Source organism: Drosophila virilis, chromosome 3 (assembly GCF_030788295.1).
Source record: "Drosophila virilis strain 15010-1051.87 chromosome 3, Dvir_AGI_RSII-ME, whole genome shotgun sequence".
In the NCBI taxonomy this organism is placed as follows: Eukaryota; Metazoa; Arthropoda; class Insecta; order Diptera; family Drosophilidae; genus Drosophila; species Drosophila virilis.
Window position 1 is genome coordinate 79,053 of NC_091545.1, and position 23,778 is coordinate 102,830.

Below are 23,778 nucleotides of genomic sequence, written 5' to 3' on the forward strand. Positions count from 1 at the left end.
GTAAGTTATCGATTAACGGAAACAAACTAGATCTGCGCAGGCACTAGGAGCACCTACATCTAAAACTTCAAGTCTCTAGCTCTTATAGGTTCTGAGATCCTTGCGTTCATACACGGACAGACGGGCAGACAGACAGACAGACATGGCTAGATCGACTCGGCTATTAGTGCTGATCAAGAATATATATATTTTATGGGGTCGGAGATGCCTGTTACATACATTTGGATTTTGCACAAATACAATATACTCGTATACCCATTTTTAATGACTAAAGTGTCAACGCATAGGCCATGCCGTGTGGTGTACGGGGTGGGAAGTGGGGGATTGGGGTTTTGGGGAGTGCGAAGGATGCACTAACGTGTGGTCCCCAATAGAACGGACTTGCATATACATTTGTATCTGATGTTGCTACGAATTACAAAGTATACAATTATTAGAAATACGTTCTTCTTAAGGGCCACTTTGGTGCATTATATGTTTTAATGAAGGTTGGTCAGATTTCTAACATATAGTGCATAGACCTAGACCTGCCCTCAATACTGCAAATACACATGCAGCCTGTGCTTCCGCTAAGCAACACTTCCGATCCGACTGAAAATGGTGTTCCAGTTAGATGAGCAACGACATCAGCATTCATTGAGTATGCCGGCAATAGTGGGATAAACAATAGCGCCCCCGTAAACCGCAAGCTACGATTGAGTCAATTTTTATCATTGTGTCTGTGACCAATAATAACAATGCGCGACAACCGGCCGTTGCCATGACAATCGGGCACCCCAGATGGGGGGATTGTGCTTTAATTATGGCACATGGGAAAGCACAGTAGAGCTTGAGCTTCCCAGTGGTTATCAGTTGAGCGGTATTCTATTTAAAGCACGTTGTTAGTACGGAGTACGGAGTGTTAATACCATTTACTTACACAAAAATATACTGTTGCATACGTTTATATATAGGTGTGTATTTTTTTCAAATGTTTAATACACAATTTATTAACTACTTTTAAACATCTACCCCATCTACTAAAACTAACTCTATAAGCAGAGTGAATCAATAAAGGTGTTAATAGGCTGAGTTAAAAATGTATTCTTTCGGAATCTTATCAAAAATTTCATTACTTCTGCTGATGCTTTTCGTAGCATCTCGGTTGTGTGTGCTCTCTCTACCAGCCTTGGAGAATTCGTATCACTGCAGGTTCATGGATGATTGCGACCCTTTTCTGCCTATCTGTGCCACATATTCAAATGAACACCAGTTTTTTTATAGCCACTGTGACATGTTGCGTGAGATATGCTTAACCGGCAAAGGTATTGTTTAAATACATGAATTCATACATCCAATTAATATATTGACCTATCATTTATACTTTATAGATTGGAAATCGGACTATTTTAGCCATTGTAATGTAAGCAAACTTTAAAAACAACGCTAACTGAACGCTAGCATATACTTAAACACTACAACATTTGCAAAACAAGTAAGAGGTTCTAGTCGGGAGCTCCCGACTAGGGGATACCCTGAATATCATGTTTGGTGACCCTAGCTCTTATTATTTATCAAAATTGCCCAAAAACAGGATATCGATATCGATTCTTATCTATTGCTTGGAAACGGAGTAAGTTATCGATTATCGGAAACAAACTCGATCTGCGCGGACACTAGGAGCACATACATCTAAAATTTCAAGTCCCTAGCTCTTATTGGTTCTGAGATCCTTGCGTTCATACATACGGACAGACGGACAGACAGACAGACGGACATGGCTAGACCGACTAGGCTGTTGGTGCTGATGAAGAATATATATACTTTATTGGGTCGGAGATGCTCCCTTCTGCCTGTTACATACATTTGGATTTTGCACAAATACAATATACCCTTTTACCCATTTTTAATTGGTTCAGGGTATAATAAATATTTTACAAGACTGATATTTTATAAATAAATGGAAATTAAGCCTCAAGGGTTTTCAAATTCAAAGTCAACCAATTTGCCCAGAAGACGGCTTGCCGATGTGCAACCGAAACACATCGGAAACAAAAATTAAATAAAATTAAATAAATTGAGCCAGCCAACGAATATTCTAAAATATGGAAAGGTCGCCAAAACCATCAATGAACACATATATGAATAAAATTGAGTTTAACATCTTTAAACAATTGATTTTAAATAAATTGAAAATCAAGGTAATCAATATGGCTTATAAAACATATTTTAAATACATTTACCAAACCCATTGGCTACAACATTGTTCTTTAATTTGTCGGCTATCTGTTTAAATCTGTACTTAAAGTTTGATTTGGGAGCATCTTGCTCAAGAGAAACACCAGTTATGTTTGTATATATATATATATATATATATATATATATATATATGTATATATATATATATATATATATATGTATATATATATATATATATATATGTATATGTATATATATGTGAGTTGAGCCCACCAGATAAACATCTCATTATGTCATAAGCTTAGAAAAATGTATTATTACCAACGGTTTACAAAAAAATACTATACTTTTGGCGCACCTTTAATATTTTCTGGCTGGTTTTCGGTCGTGGCCCCTTGTATGGATGATGGAGGCGTTGCAGTCTCAGCAGCAAGTTTGTTAGCCATATTTGCTAGCTTTTCTCGTCTAAATTCCTTACGTGCTTCATCCAGCAACACATTGTGTAATAGATTGCGAGTCTGATTGTTATCTGGCGTTAGCACTGGGAAGGGATTCCCACGGAGCTCCAGCACAGATTTTTTATAGTATATTCCAGGATATTCCCGCGGCGCTTTCAACATGCGTGTGTAGGATAAGTTAGAGTTTTCAAATCGTGGTACTAACACCTTAAATAGTTTATGTACTAGTTGCTTGTCCAACAGCCAATAGTCCGCAAGATTCATAGTTGCTTTATGTCGGTCGCCGTACCGTATTGCATTTGAGATGAGCTATACGGAATTGGTAACTTGTAAATTCGTAAAATAAAACGCATTTCGTCCTTACCAGTTCTGCATACCCACGTGCCTCATCTGCTCGATTGTAAAACAATTCAATGCGTTCGTGTTTCACCAGCGCCGTGACAGTTTTCCGTAGCTTGAGCAGCCGGCCTTCTGGACCATACACGTTTTTTAAATGCCGTTTGTTTGGCCGCACTGCAATTCGCAACTGTGATATTAACTTGCTAACGTCGGCTTGATTCATTTTTAAACCAGATTTTAATTCAACAAATTAAGGCTCACGTAACTCTTTAGCTAAACAGCTGTTAAACAATTTTAACATTTACTGAAATGTTATTAACATATGTTTCTGGAAATTTACCAATATCTATCGACTACTTCGATAGATAACACAACGCAAATCAGCAACTGAGCATTTTGAGCGAAATTCATTTAAAAAAACAAAACAGCATAATGCGTATGTATGACTTTTTTATTCTTGGATTTATACCTTAAGCTATGTGCTGTAGAATGCCCTGGCGTACCAGTGGCTCTACCTGTGCGCGGGGCAAGTAATGTTGACTATTCTTCTTCAAATGTACCACCTCGCCATCATCCAACTCGAACTTGCCATAATTCTCTACGCAACGCACCTCGATATAAAGAGATTTTGGCGGGCGTAAGTTGCCTGTCAAGTCAATGCCTTGCCCATCGCCTACGGAACGCATATATGAAGCTAATGACTTGGAATAGTTATTAAAAAATTGCACTTCTGGATCACAAAGTGCCTGTTTGATATCACTTGGTATAATTGGACCGAACTCCCATCGCATGGCTTTGATGCGCTGCATTCGCTCATACAGGTAAGCCAGGAGACAGCGTTTATTCCGCTGAAGAGCTGCGTGTCTATAGTTAAGAAGGGGCCACAAACTACGATCTCCAGAGTTGTTATAGCTAGACGCCTGCGCCACATTCTCCTCGAAAATAGCCTTTATCTCCTCCAATACCTGACGTACGCCGTCGTCGTCAAAGGCTGGTATAGTTTGAGCCGATCGTTTAAGATCCTTAAGTAAATCGAAGGCATTATCGCCAAACATTTGGTTTGAACGGCTCATCTTTGTTTATAAAGCGATATGTACTAGTAGTTCCCGCTTTATTTTAGCAATGCTAATAGTGATTAAATCGATTACTATCGATTAGTATCAATTTGTCATTTTAGGCACTTTTTATAGTTATATTTGAGTAAACAAAGTAACATATTAAATAAAATTCTATATATATATTTATATATATGTATATATATATATATATATATTTATTTATATTATATATTTATATATATATATATATATATATATATATATATATATATATATATATATTTACTTTATATAACTCAATATATCTACACCGTTTAATTCTACCTTATCTTAGGGCACCTAGTATTTTGTCGGTGGAATTCACATTATCCAATTGGTATTTTTCGTCGATAAGAGTGGTATCTTGGACATTTGTATATTTGGTCACACAGCTTACTAAGCAGTGAAAATTCTGAGGTGATTGTATTGTGTGGTGTGTTCATACCCAATTAACTTAATTAAGTTAAACACAGTGTTAGGCGCACTTTAAACAAACGTGAGGAAATCAACCCGCTTACTAAAAAAGCCACGTATAACGGCCCGCCGGTAAAACCCGCACCTGTACGGAAATATGGCAACCGCAGCTAACACGACAGCTGGAGCAGCAAAAGACGGTGCGCCTTCAGCTAATGCACTAACGCCTGCCAAGACTTTATCCGGCATTGTGAAACAAGTAAGTGTACAGTTTAAGTGATCTTCAGGCTGAGTGCTTTTTAACGCAAACTCGTTAACTTGGATATTGTTCGTATATAACGAATAAAAAATTTGTGATTATCGGCGTGGCAATGCCACTCAAGCATGTGCGAAAGAGATGCTCATATAGGCAAGTTGTGTGAGAGTGACACGTCAAACAGGGTTACACATTCATACAATGGCTGAACAGCATAATGTAAAAAAACGAAAGTTTTCGAAGTGCCAACCTGGCATATTTTCTTGCTCAGCAGTGCTTACTTAATGAACTGCTTATATTCATTTACTTATAACGCGTGCATACGTGCTTCGGGCGTTCTGTTGCTGTTGCCCTGGTTTCCATGAGCGCCGTCGTCAGCGCCAAATTGCCGGCGTTTTAAAACATGCGTTTTTATCACACACACATAGTCACCAGTTTTCTTGCCGTACGGTACGGTTACTACAAAACTTCGTTTCTAACCTAGAAAACGCTTGCACAGGCGCACAATTTACAATATGCCCGTATATAAAAAATATATATATATATATTAACATACATACATATATACATTTATATATTATGATAACTTTCAAATATTTCTTTTATATGTGGTCAACCATTTGAGTGCACTTCGTGTTTTGTATGCTTTCCAGTTTGACCCTTAACACGTATTCATAAATCCATACATAATAAGTACGTGGTAGAATTTGACAATACGCACACATAGTAGCCACCAATGGCGATTATCAAAAGTTATCAATTGCAATTGTGAAAATCCGACTTAACAAGTGATGACGTTGCATACACATCTTGGCGACACAACTTGCTAGTTCCCTTCTTTGGCATAGTCCAATGCTGCGTCAACATTCCACTTTTTCAGTTGTGCACTTATAGGTGAAAGACCTGTTGATATTTAAAATGCCGCCGCATGCCAACACCTGTTTCCCTGCTCAGTGTGTGTAAGCGAATACGCTATAGAATATGCTAACGTTATCAATCCTTGCTTACGTTTACATGTGGCTTTATTAAAATACAAGAGTATGACATTCGACTTCAATTGGACAAGTAACCATAAGCAGATTAACAATTTTTCTTGAAAATATCACGTTTTACTTTTGAATGGGTTCCTTTCGACATCAAATAAAACAATTAACACTTTTTAGGGAAGCCGTTTGCATTTTTGCCTATTTTATTCATTTTTTCTGTATATGTAGATAGCGAAAGTTGCTACACAACCAATTTGAAATTGTTATAATGAAATATTCCAACGAATCTCAAAACATGTCATTCAAAATTAAGTAGTGAAAAAACAAAACATCTTGGATATGTTCTCCAGGTAGAATTTAGCCTTATCATAAATTAACCATGGTCACACTAATTTGTGGTAGCCCTGTGAAACACCACACATGCGCCATCTGTCGGGAAATTTATTATCTAAAACACGTGTTTTATTTTTGTCTAAAGAGTTGATTTAATTTTAACCTCATTGCTTGTTTGGCGCGTGTGTATTTCAGGTTCTCTCAGGAGACACTGTTGTTATACGCGCGACTAAAGGTGCCCCTCCACCGGAAAAACAAATAACTTTTTCGCATGTGCTTGCACCTAAGCTGGCGCGCCGGCCTGGCGCTGGCGGCGACGAGACCAAGGACGAACCCTGGGCTTGGGAATCGCGCGAGTATTTGCGCAAAAAATTGATTGGCGTAGAAGTGACCTTTACCTATGATAAACCCGCCAATTCCAACCGTGAATACGGTTTCGTGTGGGTCGGCAAGGACAAAGAAACTGGTGAGAACGTCGTTGAGTCCATTGTGCGTGAGGGGCTCGTAACAGTCCGCCGTGAGGGTCGTCCTACGCCAGAGCAGCAGACGCTAATTGAACTGGAGGATCAGGCACGTGCTGCCAACCGTGGCAAATGGGCGCATAACGTGAACGCTGCGGACAAAGTGCGGAACATTAAATGGGCCCATGAGAATCCAGCGCATATCGTTGATATCTATGGTGGCAAACCTGTTAAGGCAATCATCGAGCATGTGCGCGATGGCTCAACTGTGCGTGCCTTTCTGCTCCCCGATTTTCACTATATTACGCTCATGATATCAGGTATTCGCTGCCCAGGTGTTAAATTGGACGCCGATGGCAAACCTGACCTCAGCGTCAAGGTTCCCTTTGCTGATGAGGCTCGTTACTATGTGGAGACACGCCTACTTCAGCGTGATGTCGAAATTAGGCTTGAGTCTGTTAACAACTCTAACTTTATTGGCACGATTTTATACCCCAAGGGCAACATTGCTGAATCGCTGCTGCGCGAAGGTTTGGCCAAGTGTGTGGATTGGTCAATGGCTGTGATGAAGACAGGTGAGGAGGTCACATGCAGTACAGAGATCCTAATTGGCAGCAGGGTTGACGTACGCGGCGCCCTTTGGGCTTAAGCCTTTTGCTGCGCTGCGTTATTATTAACTGCCTGTTGCCAGATTAAATCGACGGACTCCAAGAATACAATGACTGATTTATTGCCATTGCGTTCATTTCACCCCGTCTACAAGAATCTCAATAATTACAAACTTAAATCAAATTAGATTACATATACATTTATTCACTTATTTATAGGAGCTGACAAGCTGCGAGCTGCCGAACGCATCGCCAAGGAAAAGCGTCTACGTCAATGGCAGGATTACCAAGCGAAAACGCCTACTTTCAACTCAAAGGAGAAGGATTTCACAGGCACCGTTATCGAGGTTTTCAACGGTGATGCTATCAACGTGCGCCTGGCAAATGGTCAGGTGAAGAAGGTATTCTTCTCTTCCATTCGTCCACCACGTGACCAACGTGCTGTAGTTGGGACAGATGGTGAAGAAATCGTGAAAGCTCCGCCACGCGGCAAAAACTATCGTCCACTTTATGAAATTCCGCACATGTTCGATGCGCGTGAGTTCTTACGCAAAAAGCTTATTAACAAAAAAGTGCAGTGCAATCTCGACTACATCTCCCCACTGCGCGATAATTTTCCGGAAAAGCACTGTTACACTGTTCTTATCGGTGGACAGAACGTGGCCGAGGCAATGGTGGCAAAGGGTCTTGCGACGTGTGTACGCTACCGTCAGGATGATGACCAAAGGTCATCAGCCTACGATCAACTGATTGCCGCCGAGCAGCAAGCTATTAAAGGTCTAAAGGGCCTTCACGCCAAGAAGGATAATGCGACGCTGCGTGTAAACGATCTGACTGTCGACCATTCCCGCATAAAGGTGCAATACTTGCCTTCCTGGCAACGTGCTTTGCGCACAGAAGCCATCGTTGAGTTTGTTGCCAGCGGATCACGCTTGCGCTTGTACGTACCGAAAGACAGTTGTTTGGTTACCTTCCTACTCGCTGGCATATCGTGCCCACGTTCTTCGCGTCCTGCTCTCAATGGCGTCCCAGCACAGGAAGGTGAACCCTTTGGGGACGAGGCACTCACGTTTACACGTGAGCGGGTGTTGCAGCGTGATGTTTCCGTGCATATTGACACCACGGATAAAGCGGGCTCTTCAGTTATTGGCTGGTTATGGACTGATCAAAATGTCAACCTATCAGTGGCCCTTGTCGAAGAAGGACTAGCTGAGGTCCACTTTAGTGCCGAGAAATCTGAGTACTACCGACTCCTCAAGAGCGCCGAAGATCGTGCCAAGGCTGCCAAAAAGAACATTTGGGCTAACTACGTAGAACAAGTGCCTGAAGAGAAGGTCGTCATTGAAGAGGATAAGGATGAGAAGCTTCCGGTAGAACGCAAAGTGAACTATGAAAATGTAATCGTCACTGAGATCACCGAATCGCTGACGTTCTTCGCCCAATCCGTTGACAACGGTCCTAAGTTGGAGACATTAATGAGCAAGTTACACGCCGATTTTCAGGCTAATCCGCCTATAGCCGGCTCGTATACACCCAAGCGAGGCGACTTGGTAGCTGCCCAGTTCACCTTCGACAATCAATGGTATCGCGCTAAAGTAGAACGCATTCAAGGCAACAACGCTAGTGTCCTGTACATCGACTACGGTAATAAGGAAGTAAGTATAGAGATCGTTATTAAAATCAGTATTCACTGCAAGCTCCTTAGATCCGTTTCCGTCTCAAAGCGAAACGCATGAGTCATAAGTTTGCCACATAAACAATGCTCATCTGTTCGACTATAGCTGCGGTTTTGAAGTGGTGTACACCAAACTCTACAACAACCCTAAGTGTGTTTATTTTTAAGGCGCGTTGGTTTACACGCTAAGCTAAGACTAAGCGGTTGAGCCATATTTTTTGGAACAGCCGTTGTTCATTGCGAGTGTAATTCCGCGAGTTCCATATGAATATAACACGTACGTTGTTGGGGGCACCCAAGACATAGCGCAGCGACAGTCAACAATGTGCGACATTACCACATTAATTATATTTAAATAGATAACCGTTCTTAATCATTTTTTTCAACGTAATTTAGACTCTTCCTACAAGCCGGTTGGCTGCATTGCCCCCCGCCTTCAGCAGCGAGAAACCCTATGCTACCGAATATGCACTTGCCTTAGTCGCTCTGCCAGCAGATAATGAGGATAAAGAGGAAGCCTTGCGTGCCTTCTCCGACGATGTGCTGAACCACAAGGTGCAGTTAAATGTTGAGTTGAAAGTTGGCGGTGGTCCCCACCTAGCCACTCTACACGATCCAACAACGAAGACGGACTTTGGAAAGCAGCTTGTTGCAGATGGGCTTGTGCTGGTTGAGAAAAGACGTGAGCGTCGACTAAAGGAGCTTTTGGAGCAGTATAGGACTGCACAAGATGCTGCATTGGCTGCCCATTTGGCCATTTGGAAGTACGGTGACATTACGCAGGATGATACGCCTGAGTTCCGCTAGAATACGGCTCAAAGCGTGCTGCAGTAGGCAGGCGGCGTGTGGAGCGCGCGCTGCTGGCTGAAATGTTTGTCTGCCACATACCCGCCCTTTATACATTACAACAACAAGCAACAACTTAATGAATATGAAATTACTAATTCTATAAACACACCAATTTATATACATATAAAAATATATGATGCGTATAACCAGATTAGATACATTTGAGAAACAAAACAATATGGAATGGAGGAAAGGTTAAAACTTGAAACATTTGTATGCTTTAAGCAGCTGGCAAACCGTTGTGCATTCGGTTTTGCGGTTTTTAAAACATTACTAATTCTTTAAAAACAAACAACGTAAACACGCAAATAAAAACTAGCAGCAATTGACCATTTTGTAAACGGTTAACTTCCAATAAAATAGAATCAAAGTAAAGTCAAGTTAAATTTTTTTGCATGCGTAAAGTTTTTCTATTTGTAAGCCTAAGCAAAAAGTTAGAACTTGGTTGTTTTAATTTCGCTGATTTTGTGTTATGGTAATTTTTTGAATTTACTGATTAAATAAAAACATTTAAATCATTTTTATACAAAAATTACAACTATTCGCTTTTTTTACTTCGCTCAAGCATATCTATCTTTTCTATTACCGATTCAATGTTGAACTCATCTGGCGCTTTTAGCCCCTTTAGTCTGTCCAGAAGGCCCTTCGATTTGCCGTCCATTTGAGTAATATTGCGCTGCAGTGCGGTAGCCGATATCAAGCGCTTGCTAACTGTACTTGTAAATCTGCATGTGTGTTTTAAATTAAAGTGGGTATTTAATAATAAAATGCCATACCTGTCCAATGCGGTTATTTCTTTGTCCGCCTCTTTTATAGAACTTCTCAGTTTTTTCAATGTGGCCGATTGCTCTGCAACATTGAGTTTGCTTTCGATATTTTCGCGCTTTTTTGTATAATAAAATTCACGTAGAAAGTTTATGTTAAGATCGTTTAATTGCCCGTCTGCCTGAATTTCCACACACTTGTCCAGCAACATCAATACGTCGTCCGGCAAATCGCATACTTCGAAGCTGATAAGTTTCAGCATCTGTTCCAAGTGTTCTCCTATGATAATTGTTAATACTTGTGGCTATGGGCTTGTTAAATCCGTTTACATACCTAAATTTTTCAAAGCTTTTATTTCATCTTGAAGTTTTAAATTGTCTGATAATGAGAAGTGTGTGAATTTTAAACACGAAATTGCTTTAAAAAATATCATATGCACCCATTTTAAAGAACTGGACAATCAGACCCACAGCTTATCCTTTTAAATTGACACTTTGACGTTTTAAAAAGATTCAGATAAGGAAGATGTAATCTTCTTTTTATTTGATGCCAAATGTATCCAAATTTTGTTTGTGTTTAATTATAACTGGCTAGATGAAGTTACCACAGAACTATCGATTGTATATAATCAGCACTGGCGACACTAAATGTAACAATAAAAAATACGAAACAAGGTTCAAATTTGTACTAAAAATTAAATTGTTGTAATTAACCAGACAAGGAAGCATTATTTGTTAAAGTGTCGTAAGTATAAATGGAAACTAAGCTGAATAACACGATGTAGATATGCCCCTGTTATCGATTTAAATACGAAGATTACGTTTTATCATCCCTATTACAGTTGCTAAACATGGTCGTGTAAAGGGAAAAAAGGTTGTGCACTGCGTCGGTCCGTTCTTTGACGGTGAACTAGAAGTATCATGACGTCACATTCTTAAAGGCTGTTTAAACGGTTTCTATTCGATTTATTATAAATAAATAAATTTATAAGTGTTGCATTTCCGATTATTTTTATAAAAATTTAAGAAAAAATGTTAACAATTTAAAATTATTTAAACTAAGCACACAGTTCTTAAGATGTGACATCATGCGCAGTGAGAGCCAAATATTGGTCATTTACGGCATACCCGTGTTTCTCTCATTCGTAGTTTCTACTTTTTCTTTGTTTATATATACGCGTTTGTCGGTGCGGTTGCTGTTAGGGCTATTTCACATAGGGTGATGTGTTAATTTGCGCCAGCATAATGCAAAATATTAAGTTAAATGTGAAAAAATTATTGCATTAAGTACTAAGCTTCGACGAAATACCAGCCTCGTTAATTTTATCTAATAATGTATTGCAAATCGATCGAGTTTTAGAAACAAAGTTGCAAAGTAGCGGTGTGTGTATGCCTGTGCGCGTGTGTATGTTAAGTTACATACTTTTATATGTACATTGTTATGTACTAACATAAAACTCCAGCCATTTAGAAAAACAACAGCGGTACACAGCAAAAATGTCTGCGACGGCTGCCAACTTTTTGGGGATGGACCTTGTTTCATCGCTACCATCTGATGTACGCGAAAAGTTGGCCGAATTGGATTTAGAGTTATCTGAAGGTATCATTCTGAACCGTATACGGACAACTTAAACATGTTGCTACGTAATAGACTAATAATCAATTTCCTATGGGGTAATTCTATTCCTTGCCTCTTTCTCATGGCCCAACATAAAAAATCGAATGTATATCTGAAGCATGATGTAGTAGTAGTCTATTATGGGTCATGTCTGCATTCCAACTAATACTTGAAGCAGTAAGTTTGAGCACTGCAGATACAGCTACTGTTGTAGATAAAGAGGCAGACAAAAACGGGGGGTCTTTGTCATCGCGCCAACCCCGTTAACTGCTATTGATATAACGCGTGTGGTTGTGTGCGGTTTTGTGGGATAAACGACATGTGTCTGCATACACGTACATATGTGCAACACAAATGCGTTCATGCATACATACATGTATGTATTTACATATGTGCCTGCATGATTAAACATGTGCAAATAGTACATATGTGAATGCATATGACATGATACACATCTATTGAAATATCTACATAGAACAGATGGGGCTCCTAAATTTTTTAAAGAGGTAGATTAAACTCGTATGTGCATATAGATAGATAAATTCATAGCAAAACCAACTAACGGTATACATGGCATATATTATAGGTGTGGTTTATCTGCTTAAAGATAACTCAAGTTGAATGCTTATAAGCATGTCGATATGATTTTGGTATAAGTTATGAATATTAAGTGTATAAAGTGTAATTATTTAAATTTGTTTAAATACAAAACCCTTTACAATAAATTTTTTCTTTAGCTTAATATAACGACCATTTCAGATATCGGTATTTGTTTGGTTTAATTTATATACATATATGAATAGATGTTCACATAGTGGTAATTCGTATGTACATATGTACATACATATACCAGTCATGTCAATCACAGCCTTTAATTCAAATGAGCATATTTTGTATATGTTTAGGTGACATTACCCAAAAAGGATACGAAAAGAAACGGTCAAAGCTATTGCAACCTTACCTGAAGAAACAGGAATGTAAGTAATCTTAGCATGTGTATGCTAACATTGGTTTGGAAATATAAATATATTAATGGGAGCAACGTGATTCTTAATAGTAAACGATGTGGAGAAATCAAAGAACTTGCTGCCACCGCCATACTACAATATTAAAGAGTCCAACAATAGCATCAGCAACGTAAACAATGATGGCGTCATTGTCTCTAGTGAGGGGTATAGTTATGTGACTGAAGTACCTTCATTGCCCTCATCACAACAAAGGCATTCCAAAAAAACAGAATTTCACCAGCCGAGCTCAGCCATATCAATATCATCGTCAACGCCTCAGAGCGGAGGTGGTGTACCTGGTTACGAGAATATGCGACCGCAAGGCGGTGCAGTAGGAGATCCCGGCTATCAAAACACACGTGAGCCAAACACCTTTCAAAACCATGCATCACATCCCCCAACAAATAGCAGCCAAAATCGACAACGGCGAACACAACGTAAAGTAACGCACAATGAGAAGCGATATCATTCCGGTAGATCTACTATAATAAACGGTATATTACAACATGGAATTGACACATATTTTTTTTATAGAGGTTAGACAGGAAGCTGTGCAACAGGCACTGGCTGCGCTTAAAGGTCGCCCAAAGCCTAGCTTGCCAATGCCCTCAAAACGGAGTTCCGTGCTTAATCGCAGCCCTGGATGTAACGATGAATTGGACTCATCCAGTGATGACGAATCGATACCAGAGGAGCTTATTTCACCGGACAAGGAATATAATTATCCACGGGATCATATAAGTAAAAATATGCTGCCTCCGGATCCAATCATTAAGCCACCAATACGTGAATCATCGATGATCGCACAGCAACAGCACTTACGGCATGATGTCAAACAATCTCAAGCGCCAAGTCAAAAATATAGTTTGTCGGGCAGCGCAGCCGAACGACGTCCACCGCAGATTTTGCCGCCTCTGGTGGGTTTACAAGTGCTAAGAATAGCATTCTGCTTGCAATTATTATTAATTTTGATCAATTATTGCGAAGAGCTCTATTTGTGCTCTGACTGGTAATAGTTAATAATATATACATTGATTATCTATCATCGCGGTAGATCATCATAACAAATGTACACGCACATAATAAGTGCTTTCTTTTTATGAACTGTATATACTTTTTATTTTTTACAAGTTAATTGTTTAATTGTAATTTATATGGCCAGCCTACATCGGACACTTCGAGCACAGAGTCACCACCAATTGGATATAAAAGGGATAATGAATTTACTGATAAAGCTTATAAACAGAAGCATTGTAAGTATAGTGGTCGTTTACTTCTTTAATCGGAACCAATTATTAATTTATTTAATATTCCAAACAGTTAATGCACCAGACATAACCCAGTTTAACAACGCTCATCGCATTGCAGACCGAGTTACACGTTATGTTAACGTCTCTCAAACAGAGCTTAATGAAACAGATGCTAATGGAAAGTGGAAAGTATCGGCCAAGATTCAACAGTTGCTAAATACGCTTAAAAGACCCAAACGACGGCCGCTACCCGAGTTCTATGAGGACAATGACATCGAGCTTGAGATTGCTGCTAATCCCAAGGATCCGAATGCACCCAAGCCCGAGGGCAGCACCATGACCCCGGTGCAAGGGGAACAACTTTCTATACCAGCTGGCTTACCACGTACATTAGAGTGTGCACTTCAACGCTATGGAATGAATTCATTTAAAAGCTCGATGGCTACGGTATTAGATCCTAACGGTAAAATAACCACAACCCTTACATATGGGAAACTACTTTCGCGTGCACAAAAAATCGCTTATGCGCTATCTACAAAGATATTCAGTAAAGGACCCGAACAGGTCACACTAAAACCAGGAGATCGTGTAGCCCTAGTGTATCCAAATAATGATCCCTTAAGGTGAGATTAAGGATACAATTTTTTTATGCGGCATTAATATTCTTGAGTATTCTTTAGCTTCATAACTGCGTGGTATGGATGCATGTTTCGTGGTTTGGTGCCCTTGCCAATTGAGTTACCGCTTTCAAGCTCGGACACTCCACCACAGCAAGTGGGATTTTTACTTAGTTCATGTGGTATAACCGTGGCACTCACCTCAGAGGCATGTTTAAAGGGTCTGCCCAAGTCTGCAACTGGTGAGATAGCGAAACTAAAAGGCTGGCCAAGATTACAATGGTTTGTTACTGAGCATTTGCCCAAACCACCCAAAGACTTTAATGTAGGCAATTTGCGCGTTGAAGACACGGCAGCTGCGTATATTGAGTATACTACTGATAAAGAGGGCAGTGTAATGGGTAAGTTTATAATAAAAATGTTACATTACAAATTCATACGGAATATATTGTTTTTATTGTACAATATTCCAGTAATTGGCATATAGTCGCAAGAAAAATACTAAGCTGCCCTTCCTTGATGGATTCGCGTGCTTTGATTTTCTTATTTTTGCATCCTAAAGCATATTTAATCATAGTCACTTATAAACGAGTTGCTCACGAGATATAATTACTGCCTTTTTGGATAATATACTAACTTAGTATTCATATATATAATTTTTATACCAGGCATCACTGTTAGTCGCGCTGCCATGATAAATCACTGTCGTGCTCTGACAATGGCCTGTCATTACACTGAGGGTGAAACAATTGTCTGCGTATTGGACTTTAAACGAGAAGTTGGCTTGTGGCATGCTGTTTTGACGTCTATACTCAATGGCATGCATGTGGTGTTCATTCCCTATGCTCTGATGAAGCTGCGGCCCTCATCTTGGATGCAGTTAATAACAAAACATCGTGCGTCTTGCTGTCTCGTTAAGAGCCGAGATCTACACTGGGGTTTATTAGCCACTAAGGATCACAAGGATATATCATTAGCTTCACTGCGCATGCTGCTTATTGCCGATGGTGCCAATCCCTGGTCATTGTCATCATGCGATCAGTTTTTGAATGTATTCCAAGCAAAAGGTCTGCGATCGGATGCCATTTGCCCATGCGCCAGCAGCTCAGAGGTCTTTACAGTTTCTCTTCGTCGGCCAGGTCGCTCGTCTACCACCGGATTCTGTCAATCGGCTACTGGACGCGGCGTGTTATCCATGGCCGCCCTCTCGCACGGCGTTGTGCGTGTTGATAGCGAAGACTCTTTGACTTCCCTTACATTACAAGACTGCGGGCAGGTTATGCCAGCCGCACAAATGGTGGTTGTCCGCTCTGAGGGCGCACCGGTGCTTTGTAAAACGGATCAGGTGGGGGAGATATGTGTGACGAGTGGCTCAACTGGTGCCAGTTACTTTGGACTCGATGGAATGACGAACTCGACGTTTAAAGTTCAGCCGCTCATTGAAGATCCAGAGCAACCAAAAGACGGGGGCGGTACAATTGCTAGCACACCCAAGCCTATTAGCGATGAATACTATGTACGTTCAGGGCTCTTAGGCTTCCTTGGACCCGGGGGCTTGGTTTTCGTGTGCGGATCACGAGATGGCCTAATGACTGTTACTGGTCGAAAGCACAACGCCGATGACATCATTGCCACAGTGCTGGCTGTCGAACCCATGCGATTTATCTATAGAGGGCGCATTGCCGTATTCAGCATTAAAGTTTTGCGTGATGAGCGAGTCTGTGTCATAGCCGAGCAACGACCTGACTGCTCGGAGGAGGAAAGTTTCCAGTGGATGTCACGTGTGCTTCAAGCAGTTGATTCCATACATCAGGTTGGAATTTATTGTTTGGCACTTGTTCCGCCGAATCATTTGCCGAAGACACCACTTGGGGGAATACATTTATGCGAAGCGAGGCGTCGTTTTCTGGAGGGTTCGCTCCATCCGGCAAATGTTTTAATGTGTCCACACACTTGCGTCACCAATCTACCAAAGCCACGAGAATTGCATCAAGGTGAGTGATTTTTGTTTGCGCTAAGCGGGTAGTATAGAACCTATTGTTAATCCATTGGCTTTATTGGTTCCTATATATGCTTTCTTTATACATTCGTGTCTGATAAAAATACAAATATTGTTTTCCTCTTTTTTATTAATCACCAACAACAAACAACTACAACAACAATGAACTGCTGCGGTTGCTTCCTACTATGCCCACTACAATAAATACGCACCACTAATAAACAACAACACTCACCTGAATAACTACAAAAACAATGACACTGTATTATAAAAACGACAAACAAAACAACTTAAAATATGTCAACTAAACTAATTGCATTGCATTGCTTTCAATTAACAAATTCACAATTCGTTTGAAATTAATTCGTATAAACAACTTATACAACTCATATACTGTTATTGCATATCAATTCAAATCCTTGTACAAAAACAACAAATCATTTCACTACTAACCAACAAAAAAAAAATAAAAAAGGTGTGCAAACTACTGCAAAACTAAGCTCATCATCTGGCTGTGGTATTACAGACACGGGTGTAGGACCCGCCTCCGTCATGGTCGGCAATTTAGTGCAGGGCAATCGTTTGGCTGTTGCACATGGGCGCGATGTAGGAATGGCCGAAGACGGGGAACGTAAGGTAGGTCATATGATTATCATTAAGTAAGGTAGGTTTATTGATTATCATTAAGTATTAGTTACACTTATAACTAATTATCATAACTAATTATCATTAATCCTATCAGCCCCAAATTATAACTGGCGTCTTACGCTGGCGAGCAAACACCTCTCCAGATCACATAATATTTACGTTGCTTAATGCAAAGGGTAAGTAAGTAAGTATTGTAAATTATCCTTCAATGTAAACGCAATTAATTTACACAGGAGCTATAGCAAAAACGCTGACATGCTCTGAGCTGCACAAACGAGCTGAAAAGATAGCTGCATTGTTGCAAGAACGAGGCAAAATTGAACCAGGTGATCATGTTGGTAAGTTGAGATTATATATTTAAAGTCATACAAGATGAAGCTACAATTTTTCTTTTTCTAGCACTCATATTTCCGCCTGGCTTGGATTTGCTTTGCGCGTTCTATGGATGTCTTTATCTTGGGGCAATACCTATAACAATAAGACCACCGCATCCACAAAATTTAATCACAACGTTACCCACTGTTCGCATGATTGTCGATGTTTCCAAAAGCGGAATTGTGCTCTCTATTCAACCAATTATTAAGTTATTGAAATCAAGAGAGGCCGCGTCATCAATTGATCCAAAGACGTGGCCACCCATACTAGATATCGATGATAACCCAAAACGTAAATTGGCTGGCATAGCCACAGTCTCGTTGGACTCCAGCGCCTATTTAGATTTCAGTGTGTCCACATGTGGTCGTTTAAGTGGTGTCAACATAACTCATCGGTAAGAAACCACCAAACAACTATCCTTTGCTGAATCTAACATGATAATTTGTATAACAGATCTTTGTCTAGTCTGTGCGCCAGCTTAAAGCTGGCCTGTGAGTTGTATCCTTCACGACATGTCGCCTTATGTCTAGATCCGTATTGTGGCCTTGGCTTTGTAATGTGGACTCTTATTGGGGTATACAGCGGCCACCATTCCATTCTAATCGCCCCTTATGAAGTAGAGGCCAATCCCAGTCTGTGGCTTTCAACTCTCTCCCAGCATCGCGTACGCGATACCTTTTGTTCGTATGGTGTAATTGAGCTATGTACTAAAGCGTTGAGTAATTCCGTGCCCTCTCTCAAACAACGTAATGTCGATCTAAGATGCGTGCGCACGTGCGTGGTTGTTGGCGAAGAGCGTCCGCGAGTGACACTGACCCAACAGTTTTGCAAATTATTCCAGGGACTTGGACTGAATACACGCTGTGTATCAACCTCCTTTGGATGCCGCGTTAACCCAGCCATATGTGTTCAGGGTGCTAGCTCAGCAGAGAGCGCACAGGTGTATGTAGATCTACGGGCATTGCGAAATAATCGCGTTGCATTGGTGGAGCGAGGCGCACCCAATTCATTATGCTTAATTGAATCTGGCAAGCTACTACCGGGTGTGAAAGTTATCATAGCAAATCCAGAAACTAAAGGACACTGCGGCGATTCACATTTAGGTGAAATTTGGGTAAGCTTTTTCTATTAAACTAAACACGTAGTCAAGTATAATTATCTTTTTGTGTAGGTCCAAGCCCCACACAATGCAAATGGTTATTTTACCATCTATGGCGATGAGACGGACTACAATGATCATTTCAATGCAAAATTGGTCACTGGTGCAACCTCTGAAATGTATGCACGTACCGGCTATTTGGGTTTCCTACGACGAACAGAATGCTCTCAAGCAGCTTCTATATTAGATGAAACCACACCAAGTGTGGCAAGTCGTGACAGTGACACAGAGTCCTTAAACTCCATGAGCCAACTACAATTAAACTTTTCAAATACTTCACTGGGTGGTAATTCTGAGCAAAGCCTTATGGGAGGTGCCGTAAATTCAAATGATCAGGAATTGCACGATGCTGTTTATGTGGTTGGTGCTTTAGACGAAGTGATTTCGTTGCGAGGCATGAACTATCATCCAATAGATATTGAAAATTCGGTACTACGCTGTCATAAGAAAATTGCCGAATGGTAAGTTTTACAAGTCCCATTTCCGGAACACTAAAAATGAATCATTAATTACTCCCCCACAGCGCGGTGTTTACATGGACAAATTTATTGGTTGTAGTTGTAGAACTTGATGGTAACGAATCGGAGGCGCTCGATTTGGTGCCCTTAGTTACAAACACTGTTCTGGAAGAGCACCAGCTCATTGTTGGCGTTGTTGTGGTGGTTGATCCTGGTAAATTGCCTTGAATATCAAATAGGCATTTTTAATAAACGACTTGCACTTGTATTTCAGGTGTTGTTCCCATTAACAGTCGTGGAGAAAAACAACGTATGCATTTACGGGATGGTTTTCTGGCCGATCAATTAGATCCCATTTACGTTGCATACAATATGTAAATAGTATTATAGTCCTAAATGATGCGCAATTCAAATTCATAAGTATGAAAAACAATTATTTATTCATCACCATATAATGAATTTTCCTTGTAATTGCGAAAAGAAAAAACAAAAAAACATTTAGATTTGCATGATTTAAACTTAGTGACATCAACAAAAATAACTGAACTAAATTGCTTTTTCCTTAAAAACAATTTACAACATAGTTGCTACGATTATCCCTCAGTCTCCCTTTTACCCCCGCAACCACATTTAAACTCAATGACACTTAATGTATGAAAGTGACAACAAAAACAATATTAACAACTTTCTTTGTGAAATGCAATAAACAATTTATATATATTAATGAGTTATGATTAATTTCTTATGTAGGATGCAGTGTTTTGTTAACTGGTTGCATTTCTGTGCCCTCAACAATTGTATGCGTACCGCGATCATACCACCATCGAAGTATTATAGTGCGTCGTCTACGTACTACAAGAAATATTAGCATTATCCACAGGCCCTGAAGTCCATTTATCATATCACAGAGCAATAAATAGACTAAAATATAAATGCAGTTATAGGATACTCTAATATTTTATCACTAATATATTACCTTCATTTCCAGGCGAGTAAAAAGTTACTATTTCGAATAGCCAAGCTAGTAATATAATAATTCCCAATAAAGCTACACATTTTGCGCTATTTATGAGCTTACAGAATTAAAATTAATACTTAAAGGGATTGCAATAACTTACTCTTTTTTGACATCCTCGTATTTCTGCTGATCAAACTGACGAATTGGAGTAGAATTTATCTTTTCATCCTCATCGGCACGCAGGTAACCATCAGTTTTTATTCGTTGAAAGCCAAAGAACGATATTATCATTGCCTAAAAAACGATTATTATTAATATATTTTGTCTTCAAATAATTTATCTTCTTTTTATTGCATTGACTCACAAGGAAACTAAGACCTAATAGTGTGGATACTGGTGGTATGAAGTAACGTTGGGAATCTCGAATTGATTCCGTGAGACCCTGCTGAAAATATGAAGGCATTCCCGGCAGCCCCTTTTGCACAGTCAGCGAGACTAGAATCGCTGGTCCAGTAATAGCGAATAGACAATATGCTCCAAAGTTCAAAATTGTCCACGTCTTAGAAAATTGTACGTAGAAGGGCAGTTTGTACCAAATATTCAAGAGCACATTACAGCAAATGCAGAAGTACCAGAAGAAAAAACTTAATATAAAGAACTGTATAACGTATCCAATGAAGCCACCCGCTGGTATTCCATATATGTGCACCACCGAGTGCACAAAATAGCCGCAGGCTAAGCACAAGGACATCAATGCCAAGGACCACCCATGCAAATTGCGCAATAGTCGCAAAGTCAGATGCAAATAACTGACCAAGAGTAGGCAAGGCATGCTTATGAGCATCATCACGGCTACAATGATAATCTTCGCTTTGGAGACCTCTTCAACTTGGGTGATGCATATAAATGCTAACATATGGCCAGATTTATCTTGGTCCAAGCAATAATTTTCTTCTACTGTGTAAGACTCATTTCCGTTTTTGTCGATGATCAACAGCGACCCATCCTGCAATACAAAAAACTGGTCTTCCGGATCTTCGTATTGAAACGAGCTGAAAAAGGTAACACTGCAATAAATACAAAGAGTTTCAGAGTTCTAAACATATATCGCATTGTGTTGCATGCATGGGACTAAAAAAAAAATGATTACTAGTATCAGAATTAGTAAGATTATTATAGTTTTTGATGGAACTTATTTTTGACAAAAAAGCTTTGCAGGCTGCAAAAATAATTGCACTGAGTAAACTTACCTATTACATGGATTGCCAATTTCATAGGGCAATATTGTAGGTATTTCCAAATCTTCAATGCAATTGTCAAAAAGTACCGCACTTATGACAGTTGGTTCAAAATTTAATACGGCGTTATCACACATTGAATCACTTTGATTTTCGCGATAAAAGTCTAGGTTCTCTCCAAGCGGGCAGCACTTCCGTAATCTTGAGGTCGATATAGCTATTGGCTGTTTTCTGGATTTTTCACGCTGTGAACAGTCAACGGGTTGGTTTTGACTTTGTATTGATGTGATCTGTGGAGTTCGCATGCTTGGGTCCGTTGTCGGAGCCGGTGTTGATATATTACTAGCAGCGACATTTGGAGTTGAAGTTGTATTAAATTCGCTAGAGCTTATATTGTTTAATTGCCCAAATGTCGTGCCTGTGCTATAGAAAGAATGGCTATTTAATTTATCGGTATAAAAGGCACATTATTATTAGAACCTGTAAGTATCATATACGTCCGTGGTATTTGGAAACTCTTCAGCTTTAGTCATAACCAAAAGAATGCAAATATATGTGGTTAGATATATTTTAAATTTAAATTGCCATCCCCTTTTCTGATAGGTGCACCCCATGTTAGAATTATTGTATATATCAACTGGAAAGAAACAATACATTAAAAGCAAGGGTGCAATTCGGGGCTTTGATCCGAATATCATATGATTTTCATAAATGATTTAAAATAAAAAACTAACGCGTAAATAACTTGAGCCCCAACCATTGGATTTATCTTATGATGTTTGGTAGTACAAAAATATCTACGGTTTGCAATATTTAGAGTATAACGCCACCTATAAACAACTTTTAAATTGAATCGTTTAATATTTTGAAAATGTGAACAAATGACAGCCGATTTTGGTATGAAGAACATACATGCATAAAACAAATGTAAACATCTTCTGTCGTGAGTATATAAATAAAACATACAAAACTGCTATTTTCCGGTAAAATCTTCTATGTAGTTGTGCGTAATATCATCATTAAAATGCTTTGTTTGAAAAGTTGCATTGGATTACTGCACTACTCCCGTTTTTTTTCGTTTAAGCTAACATAATAATTTGTTGATGTTAGTTTTATTATATAATTAACACGATTCGCTTATTACGATGATCCAACTAATATTTAAGTTATTTAACGTATACTTTGTATGCGTCTACAATTTCTCTACCTACCTACATATAAAAAAAAGAATCTATCAAAATGTATTATCTTTCCCCTATCTTCTCAAAATATCAAACGCATGCACACACACATGACGTCATATTAATAAGAATGTGCTGATCAAAATTCTTGTTATACCTTACCTACATTTTTAATTTTATATATCAATTCCAAATAAAGTCCGTGAGCAAATTATTAATAAATGCAATGATAAGCAAAGAAACAGCCCAATAGAGGGGGAGAGATGTGGTTGTAATATAACACTGTAATAACTACGGAGCACAAACCACAGTTGGCGTTTGTTGTAATAATTATTATAAGTATATACTTACAAATGAACTTGTGGATATACGGCACTAAGAGAGACAGGTGTATATGTTTTGGAAACGAATCTTTATCTGAAATCGTTTTCCCTCAAATGCTTATAAACGGAATTGTTTGTTCCGTTTAACATGTAAATTATATTTTATGGCGAGGTAACGACAAAGCACTAATTATCAATTGTAAGCATTTTATGAAAAGACTTTGTATCCAACATTTAAGAAATTAATTTTAAAATTGCATCCGACGAGAACGCACAATGAAGTAATACTAGCGAATAAAGCGTCTGCACATAAGTGCTATAGGCGCATAGTTCACTGATAAGATAATGAAGAATATGGCAGGGCTACAAAATCCTTTTTTTTTATTTAAAGTCAAATATCAAATAACAGGTACTATTAAATTTAAGGTTCTAAGTACTAAGAAAGAGCTAATTGCATTAAAAGAAAAAGAAACAAGCAAAGCCGGCACAATCATAACTCGATTCGCGAATTTGAAATTCAAAGATTCCA

General features: G+C 39.2%; 7 protein-coding genes across 14 annotated transcripts; 3 read left to right on the plus strand and 4 right to left on the minus strand.

The window, feature by feature from the left end:
* The first annotated feature begins 793 nt into the window (after window positions 1-793).
* LOC116650840 (uncharacterized) lies at window positions 794-2,291 on the plus strand. 2 transcript variants are annotated; one of them, XM_070208605.1, is made up of 3 exons: window positions 794-953; window positions 1,042-1,304; window positions 1,371-2,290. In XM_070208605.1, exons 2-3 carry the CDS (start codon window positions 1,079-1,081, stop codon window positions 1,415-1,417), a joined length of 273 nt encoding a protein of 90 aa, XP_070064706.1. In that variant the 5' UTR covers window positions 794-953; window positions 1,042-1,078; the 3' UTR covers window positions 1,418-2,290. The 2 variants fall into 2 exon arrangements, with proteins under 2 accessions (XP_070064706.1, XP_070064707.1); XM_070208606.1 differs by having other exon boundaries at window positions 818-953; window positions 1,137-1,304; window positions 1,371-2,291.
* Window positions 2,292-2,474: 183 nt separating this feature from the next.
* On the minus strand, window positions 2,475-3,274 carry mRpL17 (mitochondrial ribosomal protein L17). The gene is made up of 2 exons (XM_032435646.2): window positions 3,001-3,274; window positions 2,475-2,945 (listed from the first exon to the last, which is right to left on the minus strand). Exons 1-2 carry the CDS (start codon window positions 3,196-3,198, stop codon window positions 2,520-2,522), a joined length of 624 nt encoding a protein of 207 aa, XP_032291537.1. The 5' UTR covers window positions 3,199-3,274; the 3' UTR covers window positions 2,475-2,519.
* A 131-nt stretch (window positions 3,275-3,405) lies between these two features.
* On the minus strand, window positions 3,406-4,499 carry LOC6636840 (DNA replication complex GINS protein PSF1). Its single transcript, XM_002060276.4, has 2 exons — window positions 4,358-4,499; window positions 3,406-4,100 (listed from the first exon to the last, which is right to left on the minus strand). Exon 2 carries the CDS (start codon window positions 4,046-4,048, stop codon window positions 3,446-3,448), a length of 603 nt encoding a protein of 200 aa, XP_002060312.1. The 5' UTR covers window positions 4,049-4,100; window positions 4,358-4,499; the 3' UTR covers window positions 3,406-3,445.
* Tudor-SN (Staphylococcal nuclease domain-containing protein 1) lies at window positions 4,470-10,029 on the plus strand. Its single transcript, XM_002060275.4, has 4 exons — window positions 4,470-4,745; window positions 6,257-7,097; window positions 7,350-8,785; window positions 9,202-10,029. Exons 1-4 carry the CDS (start codon window positions 4,644-4,646, stop codon window positions 9,610-9,612), a joined length of 2,790 nt encoding a protein of 929 aa, XP_002060311.1. The 5' UTR covers window positions 4,470-4,643; the 3' UTR covers window positions 9,613-10,029.
* An 88-nt stretch (window positions 10,030-10,117) lies between these two features.
* On the minus strand, window positions 10,118-11,186 carry wac (wee Augmin). Of its 2 annotated transcripts, XM_015168227.3 has the most exons (4): window positions 10,859-11,186; window positions 10,753-10,797; window positions 10,431-10,698; window positions 10,118-10,379 (listed from the first exon to the last, which is right to left on the minus strand). In XM_015168227.3, the coding sequence occupies exons 1-4, from the start codon at window positions 10,860-10,862 to the stop codon at window positions 10,193-10,195; spliced, it is 504 nt and encodes a 167-aa protein (XP_015023713.1). In that variant the 5' UTR covers window positions 10,863-11,186; the 3' UTR covers window positions 10,118-10,192. The 2 variants fall into 2 exon arrangements, with proteins under 2 accessions (XP_015023713.1, XP_002060310.2); XM_002060274.4 differs by having other exon boundaries at window positions 10,753-11,184.
* Window positions 11,187-11,554: 368 nt separating this feature from the next.
* On the plus strand, window positions 11,555-20,273 carry DIP2 (disco-interacting protein 2). Of its 3 annotated transcripts, XM_015168188.3 has the most exons (17): window positions 11,556-11,823; window positions 11,882-12,018; window positions 12,942-13,013; window positions 13,094-13,516; window positions 13,578-13,960; window positions 14,206-14,296; window positions 14,364-14,916; window positions 14,974-15,311; window positions 15,579-16,904; window positions 17,385-17,545; window positions 17,652-17,733; window positions 17,791-17,895; window positions 17,957-18,326; window positions 18,386-19,046; window positions 19,104-19,552; window positions 19,615-19,763; window positions 19,824-20,273. In XM_015168188.3, exons 2-17 carry the CDS (start codon window positions 11,916-11,918, stop codon window positions 19,925-19,927), a joined length of 5,370 nt encoding a protein of 1,789 aa, XP_015023674.1. In that variant the 5' UTR covers window positions 11,556-11,823; window positions 11,882-11,915; the 3' UTR covers window positions 19,928-20,273. The 3 variants fall into 3 exon arrangements, with proteins under 3 accessions (XP_002060309.2, XP_015023674.1, XP_015023675.1); XM_002060273.4 differs by having other exon boundaries at window positions 11,555-12,018; window positions 17,436-17,545; XM_015168189.3 differs by having other exon boundaries at window positions 11,556-12,018.
* Window positions 19,617-23,567, minus strand: mthl14 (methuselah-like 14). Of its 4 annotated transcripts, XM_070208604.1 has the most exons (8): window positions 23,278-23,567; window positions 23,089-23,217; window positions 22,226-22,382; window positions 21,758-22,168; window positions 20,872-21,574; window positions 20,668-20,801; window positions 20,526-20,611; window positions 19,617-20,470 (listed from the first exon to the last, which is right to left on the minus strand). In XM_070208604.1, the coding sequence occupies exons 3-8, from the start codon at window positions 22,357-22,359 to the stop codon at window positions 20,292-20,294; spliced, it is 1,647 nt and encodes a 548-aa protein (XP_070064705.1). In that variant the 5' UTR covers window positions 22,360-22,382; window positions 23,089-23,217; window positions 23,278-23,567; the 3' UTR covers window positions 19,617-20,291. The 4 variants fall into 4 exon arrangements, with proteins under 4 accessions (XP_070064705.1, XP_032291533.1, XP_032291534.1 ...); XM_032435642.2 differs by lacking the exon at window positions 23,089-23,217; XM_032435643.2 differs by lacking the exon at window positions 23,089-23,217 and having other exon boundaries at window positions 20,872-21,559; window positions 23,278-23,562.
* Window positions 23,568-23,778: the final 211 nt, after the last annotated feature.